Source organism: Nicotiana tabacum, chromosome 9 (genome assembly GCF_000715075.1).
Source record: "Nicotiana tabacum cultivar K326 chromosome 9, ASM71507v2, whole genome shotgun sequence".
NCBI lineage: Eukaryota > Viridiplantae > Streptophyta > Magnoliopsida > Solanales > Solanaceae > Nicotiana > Nicotiana tabacum.
Window position 1 is genome coordinate 95,331,508 of NC_134088.1, and position 20,368 is coordinate 95,351,875.

At 34.6% G+C, this 20,368-nt stretch overlaps 3 protein-coding genes across 6 annotated transcripts; all 3 read right to left on the minus strand.

The window, feature by feature from the left end:
• Nucleotides 1-4,960: 4,960 nt before the first annotated feature.
• On the minus strand, nt 4,961-5,730 carry LOC142164038 (zinc finger BED domain-containing protein RICESLEEPER 3-like). Its single transcript, XM_075221201.1, has 2 exons — nt 5,136-5,730; nt 4,961-5,052 (listed from the first exon to the last, which is right to left on the minus strand). Exons 1-2 carry the CDS (start codon nt 5,728-5,730, stop codon nt 4,961-4,963), a joined length of 687 nt encoding a protein of 228 aa, XP_075077302.1.
• A 171-nt stretch (nt 5,731-5,901) lies between these two features.
• LOC107821814 (zinc finger BED domain-containing protein RICESLEEPER 2-like) lies at nt 5,902-7,032 on the minus strand. The gene has a single exon (XM_016648272.2). The coding sequence runs from the start codon at nt 7,030-7,032 to the stop codon at nt 5,902-5,904; it is 1,131 nt and encodes a 376-aa protein (XP_016503758.2).
• A 2,518-nt stretch (nt 7,033-9,550) lies between these two features.
• LOC107821815 (uncharacterized) lies at nt 9,551-14,530 on the minus strand. Of its 4 annotated transcripts, none has more exons than XM_016648274.2 (10): nt 14,396-14,530; nt 13,669-13,933; nt 12,852-13,056; nt 12,366-12,456; nt 12,145-12,290; nt 11,779-12,022; nt 11,574-11,678; nt 11,273-11,455; nt 10,983-11,187; nt 9,551-10,372 (listed from the first exon to the last, which is right to left on the minus strand). In XM_016648274.2, exons 2-10 carry the CDS (start codon nt 13,886-13,888, stop codon nt 9,885-9,887), a joined length of 1,887 nt encoding a protein of 628 aa, XP_016503760.1. In that variant the 5' UTR covers nt 13,889-13,933; nt 14,396-14,530; the 3' UTR covers nt 9,551-9,884. The 4 variants fall into 4 exon arrangements, with proteins under 4 accessions (XP_016503760.1, XP_016503759.1, XP_016503761.1 ...); XM_016648273.2 differs by having other exon boundaries at nt 13,669-13,936; nt 14,396-14,524; XM_016648275.2 differs by lacking the exon at nt 14,396-14,530 and adding an exon at nt 14,223-14,383.
• Between the last annotated feature and the right edge of the window lie 5,838 nt (nt 14,531-20,368).

The window sequence follows — 20,368 nt, forward strand, 5'->3', positions numbered from 1 at the left end:
TGATTGGCTCATTGTTGTATCTCACTACTAGTAGACCTGACATTGTTTTCAGTGTAGGCCTTTGTGCAAGATTTCAAGAAAATTCGAAGGAGTCTCACTTGACTGCTGTCAAAAGAATTTTGAGATATCTAAAAGGCACCACTAATCTTTGTCTTTGTTATCCAAAAGGTAGTAATTTCAATCTTGTGAGATATATTGATGCTGATTATACAGGTTTTCTTGTGGATAGAAAGAGTACCTCAGGTATGGCACACTTTCTTGGCTCATGTCTTGTGTCTTGGGCCACCAAAAGGCAAAATTCGGTGGCCTTATCTACTGCTGAAGCTGAGTATGTTGATGTTGCTTCATGTTGTGCTCAATTGTTGTGGATCAAACAGCAATTAAAGGACTTTGGAATTGATGTTGGTTGTATTCCCATTTTTTGTGATAACACTAGTGCTATTAGTATGACCAAGAACCCGGTTCAACACAAGAGAACTAAGCACATAGATGTTAGGCATCACTTTTTGAGGGATAACTATGAAAAGGAGTTGATCATTGTGGAATTTTGTGCTACTGACAAGAAAATAGCTGACATCTTCACAAAAGCCCTAAGTAGAGATCACTTTGAAAGGAACAGATTAGAATTAGGGATGATTAAGATCACTTAAAAGGACCAGTTCAGAGTACACAACGAAAAAGAAATATTAAAAAAAAATGGTTAGAAAATCTGAAAATTGTGTACATAATTAGATTAATTTTTGCTCAGTCTCATACTTTCAATAGTATACTCGTGTGCCATGTGTTAAAATAACTCATTAATATCTAATGATATTTTCTCTATTTTGGCAAATTTAGACTTACACAAGAGTATTCTCAGTGAAGAACCTGGTTCATCAAGATAACACGGTATGTTTTCTACACTCTGAATAATTTAAAATAATAATATTTGGATCATGAGCAAAGTCCTACTTAATTCCAAACTCCTTTTGGACTTATCCGTTACAAGTGAATCAGTTATGTTCAAAAGAATCCCAACCGAATTAAAGTACCTAGATTCTAGGGATACACTCCAAAGTCTTTTCAAAACTGAAATTCAGTTTGATTAGACTTCCACATCCACTATCATCCCTTCCACCACCCCAATCTCTAAGAAAAGAGTAAAGATGCTTGCTCGCAAGGTTGTTGCGGGGAGAGAACAAATTTGGAGAATAGGTTTGTACTATTAGGGTCTAAAGCAGGTGTTGAAACTGCAGAGTCTGAAGGAATTGATGGTAAAAAGAAAAAAGAGAAAGAAAAAGAGAGCAAGGTTGTTCGAAGTGCTGTGACGGGAAAGGGTAAAAGAGTGGTTGATTCTTCACCCACTCCTATAAGTTTAACCAAAGACACAGGTGCAATGGTTGTTTGGGGAGAAAAACCTGTTGGAGTAGAGGAGAGTGTAAAGAAAATAGGGGGAAGTGGGTCTGGCGAAGCCGCTGAAGGCCTGGTTCAACTTGGGAAAAATATAGATGAACCTGTTTCATCTAAATAGGAAACCCTTGCAGACCTACTAAAGAGAGTGACTGTAAGTTATAATCCAAAGAAGAAAGGGAGGTTGGTACAAGCAAGGATCATTTTCGGGAAAATACGCTGCCTGCTTGTGACTATGAAGTCCATGTCACTCCTAAAGAACCTGGTTCATCTAAGAAGGTACCAGTAAATAGCAAGGTGCGAGCCTTGGTGCAAGAAAGTGGGGCTAAGGATACTGAGATTGAGAGGTTGAAGAAGAGGTTGGCATAGGTAGAGACATGAGTAAAGGAGAAGGAGAACTGAGCTGGCAAGAGAAAAGGAGAAGAATGATGGCATTCTTCAGGATATGCTGAAACTCCTCCAAGCCAAAAACCAAGCACCTAGTTCTTCCAATCCTTAAACTTCTAGTCCAGTGTAGACCTTTCAATGAACCAGTTTGGGATGTTTTGTTTGCTCATGTTTTCAGTATTTTTATTTCTTTTTATGCTTTGTAGAAGAATAGTATCAATCATCAATGAAATTCACTGTTTCTGCTCTAACTTTTTGTTTATATTTCTTTGATGGTTAAAATTCTTAGCTTGATCTATGATGATTAATCCATGATTGCATTTGAAGTAGCCCCAGTGGCCATGAGTAAGTTTTAAAATCTGGTTATCTCACATTTTTTATGCAACTTTTCGATGATACCAAAAGGGGGAAAAAGGTTGAGCTTTACACTTTGAACAGTGATGTTTATAACCTAATGAACCTGGTCCTTGATGATAAGTGATAAAAAAGGAAAAATGTTTTCTAACATTGTGTTGATGTTGAGCTAAGTTGAAACAGGGCCTAAGCTTATGGAAGCATAGAGTTTGTCATCATCAAAAAGGGGGAATTTGTTGGCCAAAGTAAAGAATAGTTTTGAAGATTGACAAAGGAAACTCAGGCATGAACTAGGTACATCCCTTGTGTGCATAGACACGGACAGATTCGAACATGTGGGATGCACGTGAAAGAGATAAGATTAACTTGGTCTAATTAATATCTCCTGATCGAAAAGGGTTGCATAAGATAAGCTTAACTTGGTCTAATTAATATCTCCTGATCGAAAAGGGTTGCATAATTGATAAGGAGAAGGACTCCTTAATCAAAGAGAACACTATCCAAGATAAGGGAGGAGTTAGAGGTTGAGATCAACTAGAACTCTTCCACCAAGGAAGAGTAGCATTAGAACTCTAGTTATTTTCTACTCTACTAACTCTATAAATCACAGGAAGTTCTCATTCTACAGGTGACGCACAAAAGCAGAAGTTAAATGTGAATTGAGAGCAAAATAGCAAGGCATTTTGTAAGCAGTTCGTGTGTGATTCAAGTATGCGAACCTGAAGCTACATGAACCAGATAGAAGAACCAGCTCCAAGTATTTGTCTTTTATTCTAGTTCAATTGTAGTAGGCATTTTCATATTGTACCTTTCAGCTTTATCTAGAGGCAATTGTAATAGGTACTCAAAGTATTCAAGTTAGAGTTAACTTGAAGTTGTTGCAGTAGTTAGAGGCTGGTTGCCACAACGGGATTAGAGTTAATCCTAGGTTTACAAAAGTGTTTTGTAAATGCAGTTTTTGACTCAGTGATTTAGTGGAGAGTTTGGAAAAATCCTACTGGGAAGTAGGTCACAGTCTTTTTCACCTTTTGAGCCAGGTATTTTTCACGTAAAAATCTCTGTGTTTTTTATTTTCTGTATTTATTATTCCGCAAAAGTAGTGTAAGGAACACATAGAAGAACCAGATCCTTCTATAATCTGTACACGCAAAAAATTGGACACCACATAAATCACCCTCCCTCCCCTCTTGTGTGGTATTGAAGTTAAAACATCACTTACACAGATACATAATACTTGGTCTACTAATCCTTACTTGCGGGAGGTGATTGCTAAGTTGCAACTGCAACCATTTAAGTCATTTATTTGGCTTAATAACTAGTTAAGGTGGAAAGGCAGATTGGTAGTAGGGTATGATCCTCAGTTGAGAATAACTATTATTGAATTGTAGCATGCAACCACCCAAGGTGGACATTCTGGGATGGATGCAACTATCAAAAGGCTGCAATCACTGTTCCATTGGAAGACTCTCATTAAAGATACTAGAGAATTCATCAACAAATGTGATGTGTGCCAACGACATAAGTATGATGCAGCTGCATATCCTGGTCTTCTACGGCCATTGCCAATTCCAGATGATGTATGGACTGACATTTGCCTTGACTTTATTAAGGCATGCTCAAGTTTAATGGATAGGAGGTGATATTGGTAGTGGTTGATCGACTGAGTAAGTATGGGCATTTCATGAGTTTATCTCACCCTTACACTACTAAGTCTGTAGCTCAGTGCTTCCTTTATAATGTTTTTAAACTACATGGTTTCCCTGTCACTATGACCAGTGATAAAGATCCTGTTTTTCTCAGCACTTTTTGGCAAGAACTCTTTTCTTTACAAGGAGTTCAGTTACAAAGATCCACAGCCTGTCATCCCCAAACTTATGAGCAGACGGAGGTCTTAAACAGAACTTTGGAAACATACCTAAGGTGCTTTTGTTCAGATAGCCCAAAGGATTGGTTAGGAATGTAAATAGGGCAGGGTAGGGTAGGGCGGGGCAGGTCAAGTCTTGACCCGCTAAAATATTGACCCGCCCTGCCCTGCCCCATTTAGCTTTTGGTCAAAATTTTGTCCTGCCCCGCCCCGCCCTATTAAGCCCTGCCCCGCCCTGCCCCGTTTAACTCTTTTTTATTTTCTCTTTATTTTTTATTTTGCAGTATGCTTTTAATTTCTTTTACCTTTTCAACTATCTATTGAAATATTTAAAATATTGTTTTCCTTTGAGCTTGCAAATTGATCAAAATTTGATCTTTTGTCTGTTGTATTGGAATTTATGCCAAAGTTGTATCTTTAATAGATTAATCGATGGGTGTTTCTATTATTTACATGAGAGTTTATTAAAAAACAGATGAAATAGAAATACTAAATACAAATTAAACTGTTGCTTTGACGTACTTTTATATAACTTTCTATCTCAAAGTACTAATTCATCAAGCAATAAATATTTGAGAAGACGCACATTGGAGAAACTATCTCTCATCTTCATTAATTTTACTACTACATACACAATACTTTTTAGGCAGGTTCAATGACAAAACCAAAAATATAGCACGAGAGTTCCAGTTTTGGCACTAAACTTTACTCTCTGCCTCTTGCATGAGAATAAAGAAGATAACAATATTGTGTCAAAATATTCTATGAAACAAACTAGTCACTAAGCAGAAATTGAAGGGTATAACAAATGCCAAGCATGGCTTTAATATCAAATTCAGTGCAATTAATTCCAGCCATAGGTGCAAATCCAAAGTTATTGAATGGTCCACTGTCACTGCTAGCAAGTTATACAACAGAGAATATCCAAGATGATGAGAATAATGTTGCATGTTCAGGTATGCCCTCTTAGCAATGTTGCGATAAACCACTTGAATCCGGCTCTTCCTCTTCATCAAGCAATGTTGGACATGAAACTTTATCAATCGTTGAAGACAAACCTAAAAGAAAAATGCATAGTTCAATGTATCAATATACTATTAAATAATTGAACTATTAAGATAATAATGAGAAAATTACTTACCATTTAAGTCATTCCATAACCACGTGCGAGCACACATTAAAGCTTCCAAAGTAGTGGGATGGAGTCTACTCCGATGTGGGCTAATCAACCTCCCACTGGTGCTAAATGCCGATTCTGAAGCAACAGTAGACACGGGAATGGCTAAGAGATCACGTGCCATTTTTTGCAATGTAGAAAATTTCAATCCATTTGTCTTCCACCAACTCAAATTGTTAAATGAAGGAGTTCGAGGTAGTAGGCCTTCTTCTAAGTACATATCCAACTCTGATCTTGTTTCCACGGTAGCTCCACTCGAAGCAACAAATCTATCAAAGCTCGAAAGCCGATCACCCTCAATAAAACTAGTGACTTCACTAGAACTAGAAGCTAATGAATCATGTGGACCAGATAATTTACTCTTATAATCTTGAAAGAGATCATAACAATTGGATCGAACTTCTTGAATTTTAGTTGAAGATTCTTCACCATAAATTAGTGGAAGAAAGAACTCTACCAACCTCATCTTGTACCGTGGATCAAAGATTGCAGCTACTCCCATCAAAATATGCACACCATCCCAATATTTTTTAAATTTCAACAACATCGCAGAAGCCATATCGCTAATCAAAGGATTAAACTCCTTCACCCAAGCTTCCAATTCTAGCTTAATTTCACAAACTTTTGTAAAGTATTGACTGGATGTTGGATATTGAGTTCCTGAAAATTGTTCGGTGATACGATAAAAAAGTATGAGCTTATCAGAAACATCTTCTGCATTACTCCATTGCTATTCAGCTGGATAAGACTGATAATTTGTGTCAGTTAGACTCAACTTCCTAAACACCTCTTTGTATTCTATAGCCGTTCTCAACATCAGATATGTCGAGTTCCACCGAGTAGGACAATCATACTCCAACTTCTTATTACAAGAACAGTGAACCAAACGTGCAGCTTCTTCAAACCTCTCAATTCTGCCAGCTGATCCAATCCAATACAAGACACTATCACGCACTTTGCTAATACTATCTCCTATCACCTTTAACCCTTCTTGCACAATTAAATTTAAAATATGTGCAGTACAACGCACATGAAATACTCGACCAGTCAACAACAAATCTTTTTTATTAAGTTTCTCATCCAATAAAGTTTTAATCATAGCATTGTTTGTGCTAGAATTATCAACTGTGATAGTTGATATTTTTCGTTCAAGATTCCAATCAAACAAACAATTAACCAAAGCACCACACAAAGCATCTTTATCATGTGGAGCAGGGACATAAGCAAATCTCAGAATATGACTTTGAAGCCTCCATGAATCATCAATGAAATGACCAGTAATAGCCATGAACCCTTTTTTGTTACTATTGGAAGTCCACATATCGGTTGTTATTGCAATTCTACTCGTGACTTTCTCCAACAACTTAGAAGTTTGCGATTTTAAATTGTCAAAAAATTTCATTATGTCATTCTTGATTGTATTTCTAGAAACCATCTTAAACATAGGTTGGAGACTCGCAACAAAGTTTCTAAATCCCACATGATCAACTATAGAGAGTGGATACTCGTGTAAAATAATGGCATGTGCAAGTTGTTTACGTGAAACATCTTGATCAAAATAACTACCCCCGATATCACCCTCATTTTGTACATCTCTTGGCCTGTTAGGACACTTAGGTATGTGATCTAACATATATTTTGTCCCACAATTCCTGGCATTTTTATATCGGCGATCGCAATACTTACAAAGACCATATGAAACACCATTAACCTTCACCGGCTTGAAATACTTCCATGCTCGGGAATATCTTCTTTTCCCCAGTTCAACTTCATCTTGTTGTAAAGGCCTTTGACTCTCATCGTCTAAGGAAATAGCATTAGAAGATAAAGCTGGTAGATTCTCTTCATTTTGAGATGCCATAATTATCTAGTAAAATAAAAAAAGAAATATCACTAAAAGCTGAAAAATAGTCATCTAGTATAAAAAGCAGACAAATGTACTAAGCATAAGCTCTTGTAACTCAACAAGACTACCAGGAGGACTTTAAGAAGATCTAGAGCCACAACCTCATGTACTAGCAAGTAACATAATTGGCAGAGGAAGATGAACTAATTTTAAACGGTGTTTAGAATTTGAAAACATAGGTGCAAATTAAACAGTATATCCGTTCTGCAACTAGTAATAGCCCCTAAAATTGCAACACAAAAGAGACATCACCGGTGTGGATAGTTAAACAAGCAGAATGTACATAAACCTCTGAAAAGAACAAAACTATTGTAATACAACTTAGTGGATATTCAATATATTTTCAAGATTATAAGTGTAAATTATCTTGAACTTAGTATCTTCACCATTCTGATCAAAAGAGACATCACCATCCAAAGTTGAAAACTTTCTACTAAACAAGAACAAACAGTAAAGTTGGCGAAAATTAAGAAAAAGTGAAAAACATAGCAATAAACTAAAAATTAAGAGATAAATAAAAATTGTTACAAGAGAAAGAGAAGTTGAAAGCAAGAGAGTGTTACCTCGTAACTTATTGATTTGTTTCCTGTTGGAGAATGGAAATTGAAGTTTGCCTGGAAGAACTCAACTGAAGAAGAAGAGTTTTGGTTTCGTCCTTTACTCCTTTCCTTTGGAAGAGCCGAGGGTTTGATTCAAAGAGGGGATTGGAAAAAAAGAATAAAAATACGCGGGTCACTTATTCTTTACCCGACCCATCTATTAATTCGGATTTTACCCTGCCTTGCCCTAACTTATTAATTTTTTTTAAATATAACATTTTGCCCTGCCCTGCCCTGCCCCGTCCTACCCTACCCTGCCCCAATTGCCATCCCTAGGATTGGTCATCTTACTTGTCTCTTGCTGAATGGTGGTATAATACTACCTACCATTCCTCTATTAAATGCACTCCTTATGAAGTTCTTTATGGTCAGAAACCCCATATACATCTTCCCTACTTAGCTGGTGAAACTGATACTGAAATGGTAGATAGGTCCATAGCAGCTAGAGAAGCTATTCTGTAGCTTTTGAAATGGCATTTGGCAAAAGCTCAATAGAGGATGAAAGACTTGGCCAACAAACACAGAACTGATAGACACTTTAAAGTTGGTGAGTGGGTATATTCGAAAGCCAACATGCCCTTCAATAAGCTAGCAAAGTATTTTGGTCCTTATCCTTTTGAAGCTAAGGTGGGAGCAGTTGCTTATCGCCTACTACTACCAGCTGATGCCTTGATTCATCCCAGATTCCATGTCTCTCAACTTAAAAGGTACTTAATTAGAAGTCCCAAAGGTAATCATCCTCCTGTTGTGCATCTGTCAAGCACCTAGTGTCCTTTGCCTGAAGCTATTCTTGATAGAAGATTGGTTAAGTGAGGGAATAAGGTTGTATATGCCAAGTTCCTGTTAAGTGGACTGGCATTGAAACTGCTCAGGCCACCTGGGAATACCTTTCTGATTTGCAACACAGATTTCCTACCTTTCACCCTTGAGGACAAGGGTGATCTTTTTGCAGGGGGTATTGTTGCAAGATATAGAGTAGAGCTGAGTTGGCAGCTGACTAGTTACGAGTTAGTTAGGCAAAGTCAGTATTAGTTACATAGTTAATTAGGATTAGTTGAAGAGATTTCATTTTAGTGATCCACTTGCATTTGATCCATTTCTTTATATATATTGTAATTCATGTATTGACATTCATTCATAATAATAATAATAATCATTCTCATCTTTCTCTCTTCTAAATTCTCTTCTAAGATAGGAGCTTCTTCTATCTTCGAGCTTAGCTCCTAGATTCTTCGTTGGTTCAGTCTTCAACTGCACCAATTGGATATATATTCTAAAAAATTAAACTAAGGTGACAGAGAATGGCAAAGTCAGTTGCGATCTGAACCATTAATTGTTAGTCAGTCTTGCATTCGTTTTGTTTACTGTACTGCTAATTAATGGAGAGAACAAGAGTAGTAAAAGTATGGATTAGCGTTTTCCCACGCCTATAAATAACATAGGCGCAGTAGCATATGTAGGATGTTTTGCAAGCGGGGTGTCACATTTAAAGAAGGAACAAATAAACTAATTAATATAACATTAATTTTTGTTTTTCCTTTAATAGCTATTGTAAGAAGTTTTGGTTTCAAATCCTGCACACCTGTATTCCATTAATTAAATTTTTTGTGTTATTTGTAATTTGGTAAAAGAATTCGACAGAAGCAATTCGTAGGCATCAAAAAAGTTAATATGAATATTTGCAATGTAATTTCAGAACATAAAAAATAAGCTAATCTAAATTATGCGCCCCTTTTCCTTACCAAAATCTTAAAAGAACCAAACACAATTCAATTGTTAAATATGAAAGAAATTTCGCATTTCTTCGCTTTTGCATCCGAAGATACAATTAACTTCAGTCATCGGTTTAACGTCTAAGAATATGCAAAAATAAATAAATAAACACAGAACACCAGTCTGCTATAATATTAATATGATAACAACATACACCACCTAAATTATATTCCACGGCACAGTCCACTAGCTAAATTATGTGAACAAGCCCAATTCCAATAATGAAAAATCAAAATTGCAAGATCACTGGCTTTTTGTGGTAAGCTTCTACCACTTTTGTTTTCTACAGCCAGCACTTGCACAAATTGTTGAAATAAATGAATAACATAGAGTTCCCTCCTTCCTTTCTTACTCAGACAGCTCTTAAATTAGGGGGGAAAATCTCTACTTTGAAGGCTGAATGACAATATGACTGCACTAATCATATTGGTATTACTAGTAGCCATTCACTGGTTTGGTTGTGATGCCAAATCCAAAGGGAAAGAGGGGATCAACGTGTGCATCGTCAAAGTTCATTGGAAGCTGATCAACTCTCTTGAACCAAGTGCGAGCAAGTTTTCCAGTGAAGCCATAGTCACCAAATAAAGCATCAGCAACACCTTGGCCTTCAGTTCCAGGGAGCCAAGCAGCAACGAGAGCATCCATTTTTGAAACGTAAGGCTCCATAACCACTGGACGACCTGAGACTACGACTACAACACACTTCACTGCTCCACAAACGTTACTGATGGTGCTAGGACCTGGTTCAGCTATTGTGAGATTTGAGCTGTCGCCAAACATCTCTGCATATGGGACTTCACCCACAACCACAATGGCATAGGAGAATTTGTTGGACTTTACGAAGTTCGCATCAGGATTCTGCTGGTACACTACTTGTGTAGAAGGATCAACAGTTTTCTTGATAGCAGTTAGAATGGTAGTTCCTGCAAAGTTTGAAACGCGTATTAATTCCAGTCATTTTTATGATACCATAAAAACAATGTGTTGAGTTCTTTTGATTAATCAGAGAAAGGCTGACACTATTATTTTATTTATAAGACAAACAAAAACAACTGCAGAAGAGACTTGGTGTAAGAGCTATTTAGTAACAGGGAGACTTGGTGAAACAACAACTTTGTGTCAGTGTGTTTTTAGCAATTTATAAATAGTATTTCTTATTTTTGCTTCTCCTTTTCTATCTGAAGTAATGGATAAAAAAATTGCATAGAAATGAGGAGGGGTCACATCTTTCTTAAAAAAGGGAATTTGGATGGTTTCACAAAAACCTGAGTAACAGCACTGTAACAGGAAAATCACATTAAAATAAAGGGATCTTTACAAAAATAACCGGCTGGATTCCTATTTACTTTTTACTTTACCTAGCTGGTATACATATATTATACATTGATTATACACATATTATGCATGAATTAATAAACATTTAATGCATGTTGTCACTGTTCAAACACTTGAGATGGCAGGCAGATAGTATAAATTTTTGCATCATGTCGCAATAGAAATGTTGCCAACTATGCAAAATATGAGTAAACTTACCGACTGTAAGATCGTTGCCAGCAACACCCTGCCATTCAATTGTCCAGCCTCCACATTGGTAACCCAAGTTGTCTGCATGAGTTCCAGTAACAAGTATTTTTGGAGCTTTCTTTGGAAGGGGAAGTAATGGCTGACTAGGCGTTTTGCCATTCTTCAAGAGTACGAGTGATTTCCTTACTGCTTCCCTTGCTAATTCTCTGTGCTCCTATAGAAAGAAAATGAAGCAGGTTAAGTCTTAACACAAACAAGGAAGTGAAAGATTTTTGGAATAACATGTTGACATATTTTACCTTGCTACCTAGTTGGTTTGCCAAGCTAGGGTCAGACATTGGGTTCTCGAAGAGACCCATAACAAATTTAACCCTCAGTATCCGCTTCACAGCATCATCAATTCTGCTCATGGGAATGATATTGGCTTTCACTTGAGAAGTCAAAGTATCGATAAACTCTCTATAATTCTCGGGGACCATAATCTGAAGCGTAGCCAAAATAATTATGGTGAATAAAAAGTGCTATAACATATCAACCATCATTATTTCTTAAGATATATTACAAGGTAAAGTTGATCAAGTACAAAATTATAAGACTAACCATGTCGATTCCTGCCATAATTCCAGCTTGAACTGAATAAGAGTAGTTAGCATGAGGTGGGTCAGTAATCCGGTCAAGCCCTTGCCAATCTGAAATGACGAAGCCCTGAAACATAAAGACCAAAAGAAGGTGGTTATACTGCAATATATCCCAACTTGACTTTAACTGGCAGAATTTTACAATGAAGTGAATTGGTCAGTCTTACCCTGAACTTGAGTTTGTCCTTCAGGAAGCCAGTGACGAGGTCTCGGTTGGCATGCATCTTTCTTCCGTTCCAGCTTGAGTAAGACACCATAACCGTTGCAACACCCTTTCTGAGTGAGTCATAATATGCAGGCATGTGGATGCTAAATAAACTGTTTGAGCTGATTACAGTGTTACTTTCATCAACGCCCTGCAACGTGCCACCATCTCCCACAAAGTGCTTAGCACAGGCCGCAACCTTAGTCCTTAACCATACGAAAGTTCAACAAGGAACGATATCAGCGTTGATATTCTAAGAATTATAGGTAATTCATAAGAATTATCGACAGGGAAATAGTGAAGATCTAAAAGGGGTAGAGATTCATACTTTCCTCCAACATAAGGAACACCATTCTTAGATTTAGCTGGCAAATCTCCTTGCAGGCCAGGAATGATCTCTGTCATGCTTCGCACAATCCTATGATCTTCACTGTAACTCTCATAACAACGGCCCCATCTAGGATTTCTACATACCTACCATAAGAAAATTATTCAGACATCAAATTATAGAAACAACATACGCACCAACGTATAATCATATCAACTTACTGCGATGCAGGGAGCAAAGGCATATGGAATTCCTGTAGCTCTGACTTCAAGTGCAGTTGCAGCCCCAATACGCTTCACAAGATCAGGATCCCTGCATAAAAGTAGCAAACTTTGTTAACAACTAGATTAAAAGGGAGGTAGAAACAAAACCCAAAATTCTGAAAATTGTTAGTTACTGTCCAATAGCCATTCTTTAGGTGCATATGTACTTCCAGGCTTGGTAAAGTTGACAAACTGAGTTGAAATTCTTTTGCTTGTATTTACGGACAAACTAAGAAAAGGATCCTAAATTTAGGGGAAAGAGATTGAGTACAATTTGACATTAAGATTTAAAATTGTTAACAAGTAGAAAATCAGCTATCATGAATAGAATCTCTAAGGATATCCTTAACACTACCAACCAATACTTTAAATTGTGAATACACTATAGTCCTAAGGAAAGCAGATTCATTTCAAGCAATGTTTTATAGTTTATATAATACTTGCCTGGTAACACCAAGCCCAACATTGTGAGGAAAGATTGTAGCCCCATAGACATTGTTGTGACCATGAACTGCATCAATTCCATAAATCATGGGAATTCCAAGACGGGTCGAAAGAGAACCCTTTTGAATCTCATCTACCATATTGGTCCAAACCTGAGCAGAGGCCTTAGGTGCAGGGACACTTCCTCCACCACTCAATACACTCCCTGCAAGAAATACAAGACAATACTGAATAAAAAGAATCCCTTTCACCTCTTATCTTTAAATTAGTACTTTTAGAACTATGGCACAGTGATCTAGCAATATCTTTTTCTCTTAAAAGTAACACAACAATAAGTAGCCAAAAATACACATACCTAAAGATGTGTCTTTCCAAAAACCAAATGCACAAAGTTCTAGTATGAAGTGAAAAAAAGTACTCAAGAATGGCCAATCAATCTTGAGGGTACATATAGATATACCAATGAAATTTTGCTTCACAACATCAGCTGTGGCAACTTTCCTCTATTAATGCCTGATTAGTACAAAAGTTTCACTTACTTTTAGTCTTATGGCACAGTGATCTAGCAATATCTTTTTCTCTTAAAGGTAACACAACACTAAGTTGCCAAATATACACATACTAATAGATATGCCTTTAGTCTTATGGCACAGATCTAGCCATATATATAGTGATTTAGCCAAATATACACATACCTATAGATATGCCTTTTTCAAGATCCAAATGCACAAAGTTCTAATATGATCCAAAAAACAAGTACTCCACTATTCAAGAATAACCATTTCAATCTAGAGGATAATAAATATTTCAAACATACCAATGAAGTTTTGCTTCATAACATGAGCAGTGGCAACTTTCCTCTCAATCTGAGTCATCTGACCAATCTTTTCCTCAAGTGTCATCCTTTTCATCAAATCCTTAATTCTAGCTCCTACTGGCTGTTTTGGGTCCTTGTATTTCACATATTCTCCTTCTGCTACCACTGCCCATAGGCATAACACCACAAAACCCATCATGGGTATTGACATTCTCCCCATTTTCCAATTTTTTACACACCCTCAATGGCCTTCTGCTTGAACAATCTGCTAAAAAATCATAAAAATAGCAAAAACTCAATAAAACTACAAGTAAATACTATAGTCATCAAAACAAGCATACAGTATATAAATAAAGAAACTATTTTTCACACACCCCTCAATGGCTTTCTGCTAGAACAATATGCTAAAACTCATAAAAATAGCAAAACTCAACGAAACTAGTAAATACTATAGTCATTCAAACAAGCATACATAATGTTAAAAAAAGACTTTTTTGTTATAATGTATAAAGAAAAGAAAAAATCAGCTAATCAAGAAACTATTTTTCACACACCTCAATGGATTTCTGCTAGAACAATATGCTAAAACTCATAAAAATAGCAAAACTCAATGAAACTAGTATATACTGTAGTGATCAAAATAAGCATACATAATGTCAGAAGAAGAAAAAAAAACTATTTTGATACACAGCTAGTCAAGAAAAAATTGGAAAGTGAAAATTCTTACTTGGTGAGCTTGTTGTTTGGAAAAATGGGTAGACGTGTAGACAACTAAGTAGTTGAAGCATTAGTGTGTGTGTGTGTGTTATATAGATACAATTACATAATGCCATGTGAATGTCACAGTAGTGGGGTAGTGGGGTGGGTACGGAATTAAGAAGGATAATTTGAATCAAAATTTTGGACCTGTAAAATTTGTCCGTTAGTTAACGTTTTTCAATGTAACTTTACTGACAATGTCGATTGGAAATTAGTGATTCGGCCCATCAGGTACGGCCGATTTTTCATAAAGTAACGACTATAACGTACGTAAGAAGTTAAAATTGCAAGATAAGGGCTGTGTGTTTTCCATTGTGTCAATTGAACAATTTATAAGTTAAATCAGATAGTTTGACTCGACAAGGAGTTTAAAAGAAAAGAAAAAATAATTTGAAATCGGTAGTCTTAAAAGTTTAAAAGGTAAAAGTTTTGTGGGGTTATGACATTTGTGTGGTTATAAAAGCTTCTCCTTAAGGATAAAATGGGTAAAATGAAAAGTTTAAAGTTGAATTATTTCCAATTATAAAAACGTGTCATTCTTTTTGGAACGGACTAATAAGGAAAGTGTGTCATCTAAATTGAAACGGAGGGAATAATAAATACTACTAAGAGTTATGGTGAGATAAATATTGATTTTTTTACTCTTAACCAATTATCTTATGATCGAACATTAAAAATAAAAAAAATTCTAATAGGATGTGTTTCCTCCTTTAATACGCCTTACTCGACGTGAATCCCGCTTAATCAGGTCCCGAAACATTAGGTGGGAAACTAAATTTTTTTATTTTTTAAACAAGCTCAAAACTCAATTGGTCATGCAACCCAACGGCTATGCCAGCTTTTTGTAAAGGACAAGTTGTAGATTAAAAGAATAAGATTCAGTTCTCTTTGGTTAGTCTTTCAAATATCTCTAACTCCTTAAACCAAAGACAATGAAAATAGTCGTATTTTGGCTGCAAGATAATCCCTTCTTCGACTAGTGAGCTTAGTAACTAGAAATAGAACTTTTAAAGACTTACGGGTCATTTGGATGTGCTGTTGTTGGAGCACTAACTAAAAGATAATCACTGCATAACTAATACAGTATTTGATTAGCAATATTACATAATACACATTGTACTAAATTACGTGAGATGAAACGTGAAATATGAATGCATGTATTAGAAATGTTCTGGTTTACTATTTAAAGACAAAAAAGCCCTTTTTAGAGTAAATAATTCATGTTTAACGGCCTCTATATTATTAATCACCATATAAATAATTCATACGTTATAATTTATAATCTCCACATAACTAGTGAGTGAACCAAGTAACTCCTAATTATTCTTTATGGATATGTTTAGAAAGGTAATAGTTTTATTTTTGTTACCTAATTTACCATTCGTTTGAACGTATAATAATTTAGTATCAATAATTTGAAATATATCATATGAAAAATATATAGTGATTTTTCAATGATAATAAAATAAGAAAGACTTATATTACATGGTTATATTTGAAGTATATTGTTGCGAAAACCATCATTTTAGAGTGCTCGTGAAATGTTAAACCAATGTCAACAATGAGGTCCTGCTAGAGATCTTTTTGGTTGATACGATAGATTGGTTAACAAAGTCACATTTGCAACTTATTGTTCGTAAACACATTCTTCAAAATTTTGGAGAAAATAACTATTTTGTATAAATTTAACTATTTGTAGATTATAAATTTATAATACACAAAACATGAAATAGTAAAGATTTGTTTAATATTTGAAATTACAATGGAAGGACGCGAATGCACATCATGTACTACTATATTTTAAGATTAAAATAAAAATAGATCTAAGCCAAATATAGTCAACCTTGTCGAAGTTGAATTTGATTTGGATCAAATGTGGATACAGCCAAATTTGTAGGAGCGCGTTAGTTGTCCAACTAAAGATTTCAAAGTTAGATTCTAAATTAATATCAACCAAAGCACCATCATAATACTTTCCTAAGATAATGTTCTTTTTTAAATTATAATTAACGCGTGATACTATGAGGTTTTGAATAATTATATTAGCTTTAGTTTTAAAAAGGTAGTACTAACGATGATTCATTGATTTGTGATAAGCATTAAAGCATGTGGCATGCCGGTAATAATCATCGTGGGTTGTTTAAGTGATCCTTTGAAACCCAACATGCCCATGTTTCCACATAAACATAAAGTTTTTTGTAATGAAGAGAAAACTTTGGTGAATCCAACTTAACTTTTGGCAATCTAAATAAATTTGAGCATTTAACTCCAATTATACTTCGTTTCTTGTTAATTTCAAGAACGGCAAAGGTTCAAATATATCCCTATACTTTTAAAAATGGTCTAAGAATATCGCTCGTTATATTATTGGGTTATTTATACCCTTACCGTCATACTTTGGGTTCAAATATACCCCTCATTTAAACGGAGGGACACATGTCATCGTCTTGTTGGTCAATTTTAAATATCTCCTAATTAATTAAAAAGATCTATTATCCATACCCGAAAAATAATTTTTTTTTTGTAAAAACTGAAAAAAAAAAAAACTAAAAATCTTTTTACTAAAAACTGAAAAAAAATAAAAATATTTTTTTTTTCACTTTTGACAAAAAATCTGCTTTAGAAAAAACTGAAAAATATTTTCTAAAATAATATTTTTGTAAAAACTGGAGAAAAAAATGAAAATCAATTTTCTAAAGCAATTATTTTTGTAAAAACTGGAAAAAACTGAATTGTTTTTACTAAAAACTGAAAAAAATGAAATTACTTTTTTTCACTTTTTACAAAAAAACTGCTTTAAAAAAAGCTGAAAATTATTTTCTAAAATAATATTTTTGTAAATACTGGAAAGAAAAAACTAAAAAGCAAATTTCTAAAGCAGTGTTTTTGTAAAAACTGAAAAAATAAATATATTTTTTTTTCAGTTTTTAGTTAAAAATATTTCAGTTTTTTTTAGTTTTTAATTGCTTTAGAAAATTGCTTTTCAGTTTTTTTTTCAGTTTTTACAAAAATATTATTTTAGAAAATATTTTTCAGTTTTTTTGTAAAACAGTTTTTTTTTGTAAAAACTGGAAAAAAAAATGTTTTTTTTAGGTTTTAGTAAAATTTTCTTTTAGTTTTTTCCAGTTTTTACAAAAATAAAAATTATTTTTCGGGTATGGATAATGGGTCTTTTTAATTAATTAGGAGATATTTAGAATTGACCAACATGACGATGACACCCCTCCGTTTAAATGAGGGGTATATTTGAACCCAAAGTATGACTGCATGGGTATAGATAACCGAATAGTATAACGAGGGGTATTCTTAGACCATTTTCGAAAGTAGAGGGATATATTTGGCCGTTTGCCGTTTCAAGAAAGGCCGAAACTATTCAAATGCACTCATGACATTTATATCTATCTGTTTATATTTATATTTTTATATTTATTTATATTTTATATCTATATCAATATTATTATAAAGCACGAATATTAATAATTAGATATTGAATGGTTAAAATATTCTTCAACTATTGATTGACTTTTATGCCCTAGATTATTTATATTAATTTTTACGAGAAATCCTAAGAAAAGGACAAAACTAAAAATACATGAAACCATTAAGATGAAGAGTTGTAATATAATAGGGATTTGACCGTGAAATTCTGATAAATATGGGATCAACTAAATCCAGGCCAATTCAAGCTGAATATGTAAGACTTCAATCACAAAGATACCTCTTTACATAACTATATTAGCTAAGCAAAATAGTCACAAAATTTATCAAACAAGCATTGCTCTGAAGAAAAATAATCCAAAAAAGAACTGTGAATGGATATTGATTTGTTTGTCTAAACAAGGCAATCCTCGTTTGGCCCTATATTTTGTCAAGTTTTTTTCAAAAAATAATTGGCAAAACATGTTTGTTTATAGATTTTATTCATGTTTTGACAGATTTTGAAAATAAAATTTTCAAATCCGAAAGGGAGATCTAGACCTGTTTTTGGCCCAAAATATCACTATTTGATAATTTTAACAATTTCAAAAATTATCCCAAACTTTTGTATTTTATAAAAGTCCACCGTCTATTATGACCCAACTAACCACCATCTAATCACTATCATTTTCTTTTGGACCAATGGCTTTTGTAATATTATTGTAATTTGACGAATTATAGTGGATGGTAAATATATTTCACTTTGTTTTTTGAAAAAACATGAAATGTGACATATACTCATAAGTTCATTATAAAAATAATAATTTTGTGCCAAACTTATCTATGTTCAGGACTATTGTTGTGATAACGATAATGCATGGCATCGATGAAGGTTCTGCATATACAGAATTAGCAAGTTTGCTTGTATTGTTGAGTATTTTTTATAGTTGAACTTATGAGTATATGTCACATTTCATGTTTTTTCAAAAAACAAAGTGAAATATATTTTAAAAAATTATGTCCAAACGGATTTTCATCTTCAAACCAAATTTCACCCAAATCAGATTTTTGAAAACAAATTTGGGAATCTATGGCCAAACGCTAGCTAAGATAAACACCTCTTCAATTTTTTTTGCAGATTACCCCCTCCGGTCTACTTTAATTAATATTTTGGGTATTTTCATACATATTAAGAAATTCACTTTTTAATATTAATTAACAATAAAATTGACCATATTAATCTTTATTATTTCTTTAATTTGTTCATTAGAAATATAACATATACTCCAAGGCTCTTTACTCTAAGGGCAACTTTGAAAAAAAGAAGTTAATTCCTTCTTGATATCTGAAAAAATCAAATATCATGGACCACAAAAAAGGTCAAAAAATCAAATAAAGTGGACCGGAGGCTGTGATGACCCAAAATGTCATCTTTAAATTTAATAAGTAATTCTGTGTTCTAAGACCTCGAAAAGCACCATTTATCATTCATCGACTTGCGTGTGCAGTCCGTAAAAATTTTCGGAAAGTTTTCATGTGAAAAATGAATTAAAATGTGAAATACAGTTTTAAAACTCAACTGAGTTGACTTTGGTCAATACTTTTAGCAAACATATCCGGATCAGTATTTTGACAGTTTCAGTTGCTCTGTATCGTGATTTGGGACTTGGGCGTATGCCCACAATTTAATTTGGAGGTCCCTAACTCGAGTTATGGCCATTTAACGGAACTAGCAATTTAAAGGTTAAAGACTTCCAAGTTTGACCACGGGGTTGACTTTTTGATATTGGGGCCGGAATCCAATTCTGGAAATGTGAATAGTTCCGTTATGTCACTTATGACTTGTGTGCCAAATTTGAAGTTATTCCGGATTCATTTAATATGTTTTGGCACGAGATTTGCACATGGAAAAGTTTAAAACTCAAAGTCTGAATCGAGGTGTGAAATTAAAATTTCGATGTTATTTGATGTGATTTGAGACCCCGAGTAAGTCTGTATTATATTACGGGACTTGTTGGAATATTTGGATAAGGTCCCGAGGGGCTCGGGTGAGTTTCGGATAGGCCACGGGATGTTTTGAACTTAGAAAATTTTGCTGGTATAACTGAACCTGGTGCAGACCTCTGATCTCACAATTGCGAGATCAGGCATCACAAATGCGAACCAAGCAGGTATGGTAATTGTGAGATTTTTATCGCAATTGCGAAGAAAGCCTCCAGCAGTTCTCTCAATTGCGAGTTTATCTTTGCAATTGCGAAGGGCCAACTGTCGCAAATGCGACATAATCTTCGCATTTGTGAAGGCAGCGGGATTGTGAAGGGCCTCGCAATTGCGAGTGTTTCTTCGCATTTGTGAGCTTCGCATCGCAATTGCGACACCTGCAGCTGAACAAAATAACTTTTGGATGGGATTTTTGATTCATTTCCCAAATCTTCAAAACCTAAAACCTCAAGAGGCGATTTTGGGCGATTTTCACAGAAAAACATTGGGGCAAATATTCCTTATCCTATATTGATTATATTTC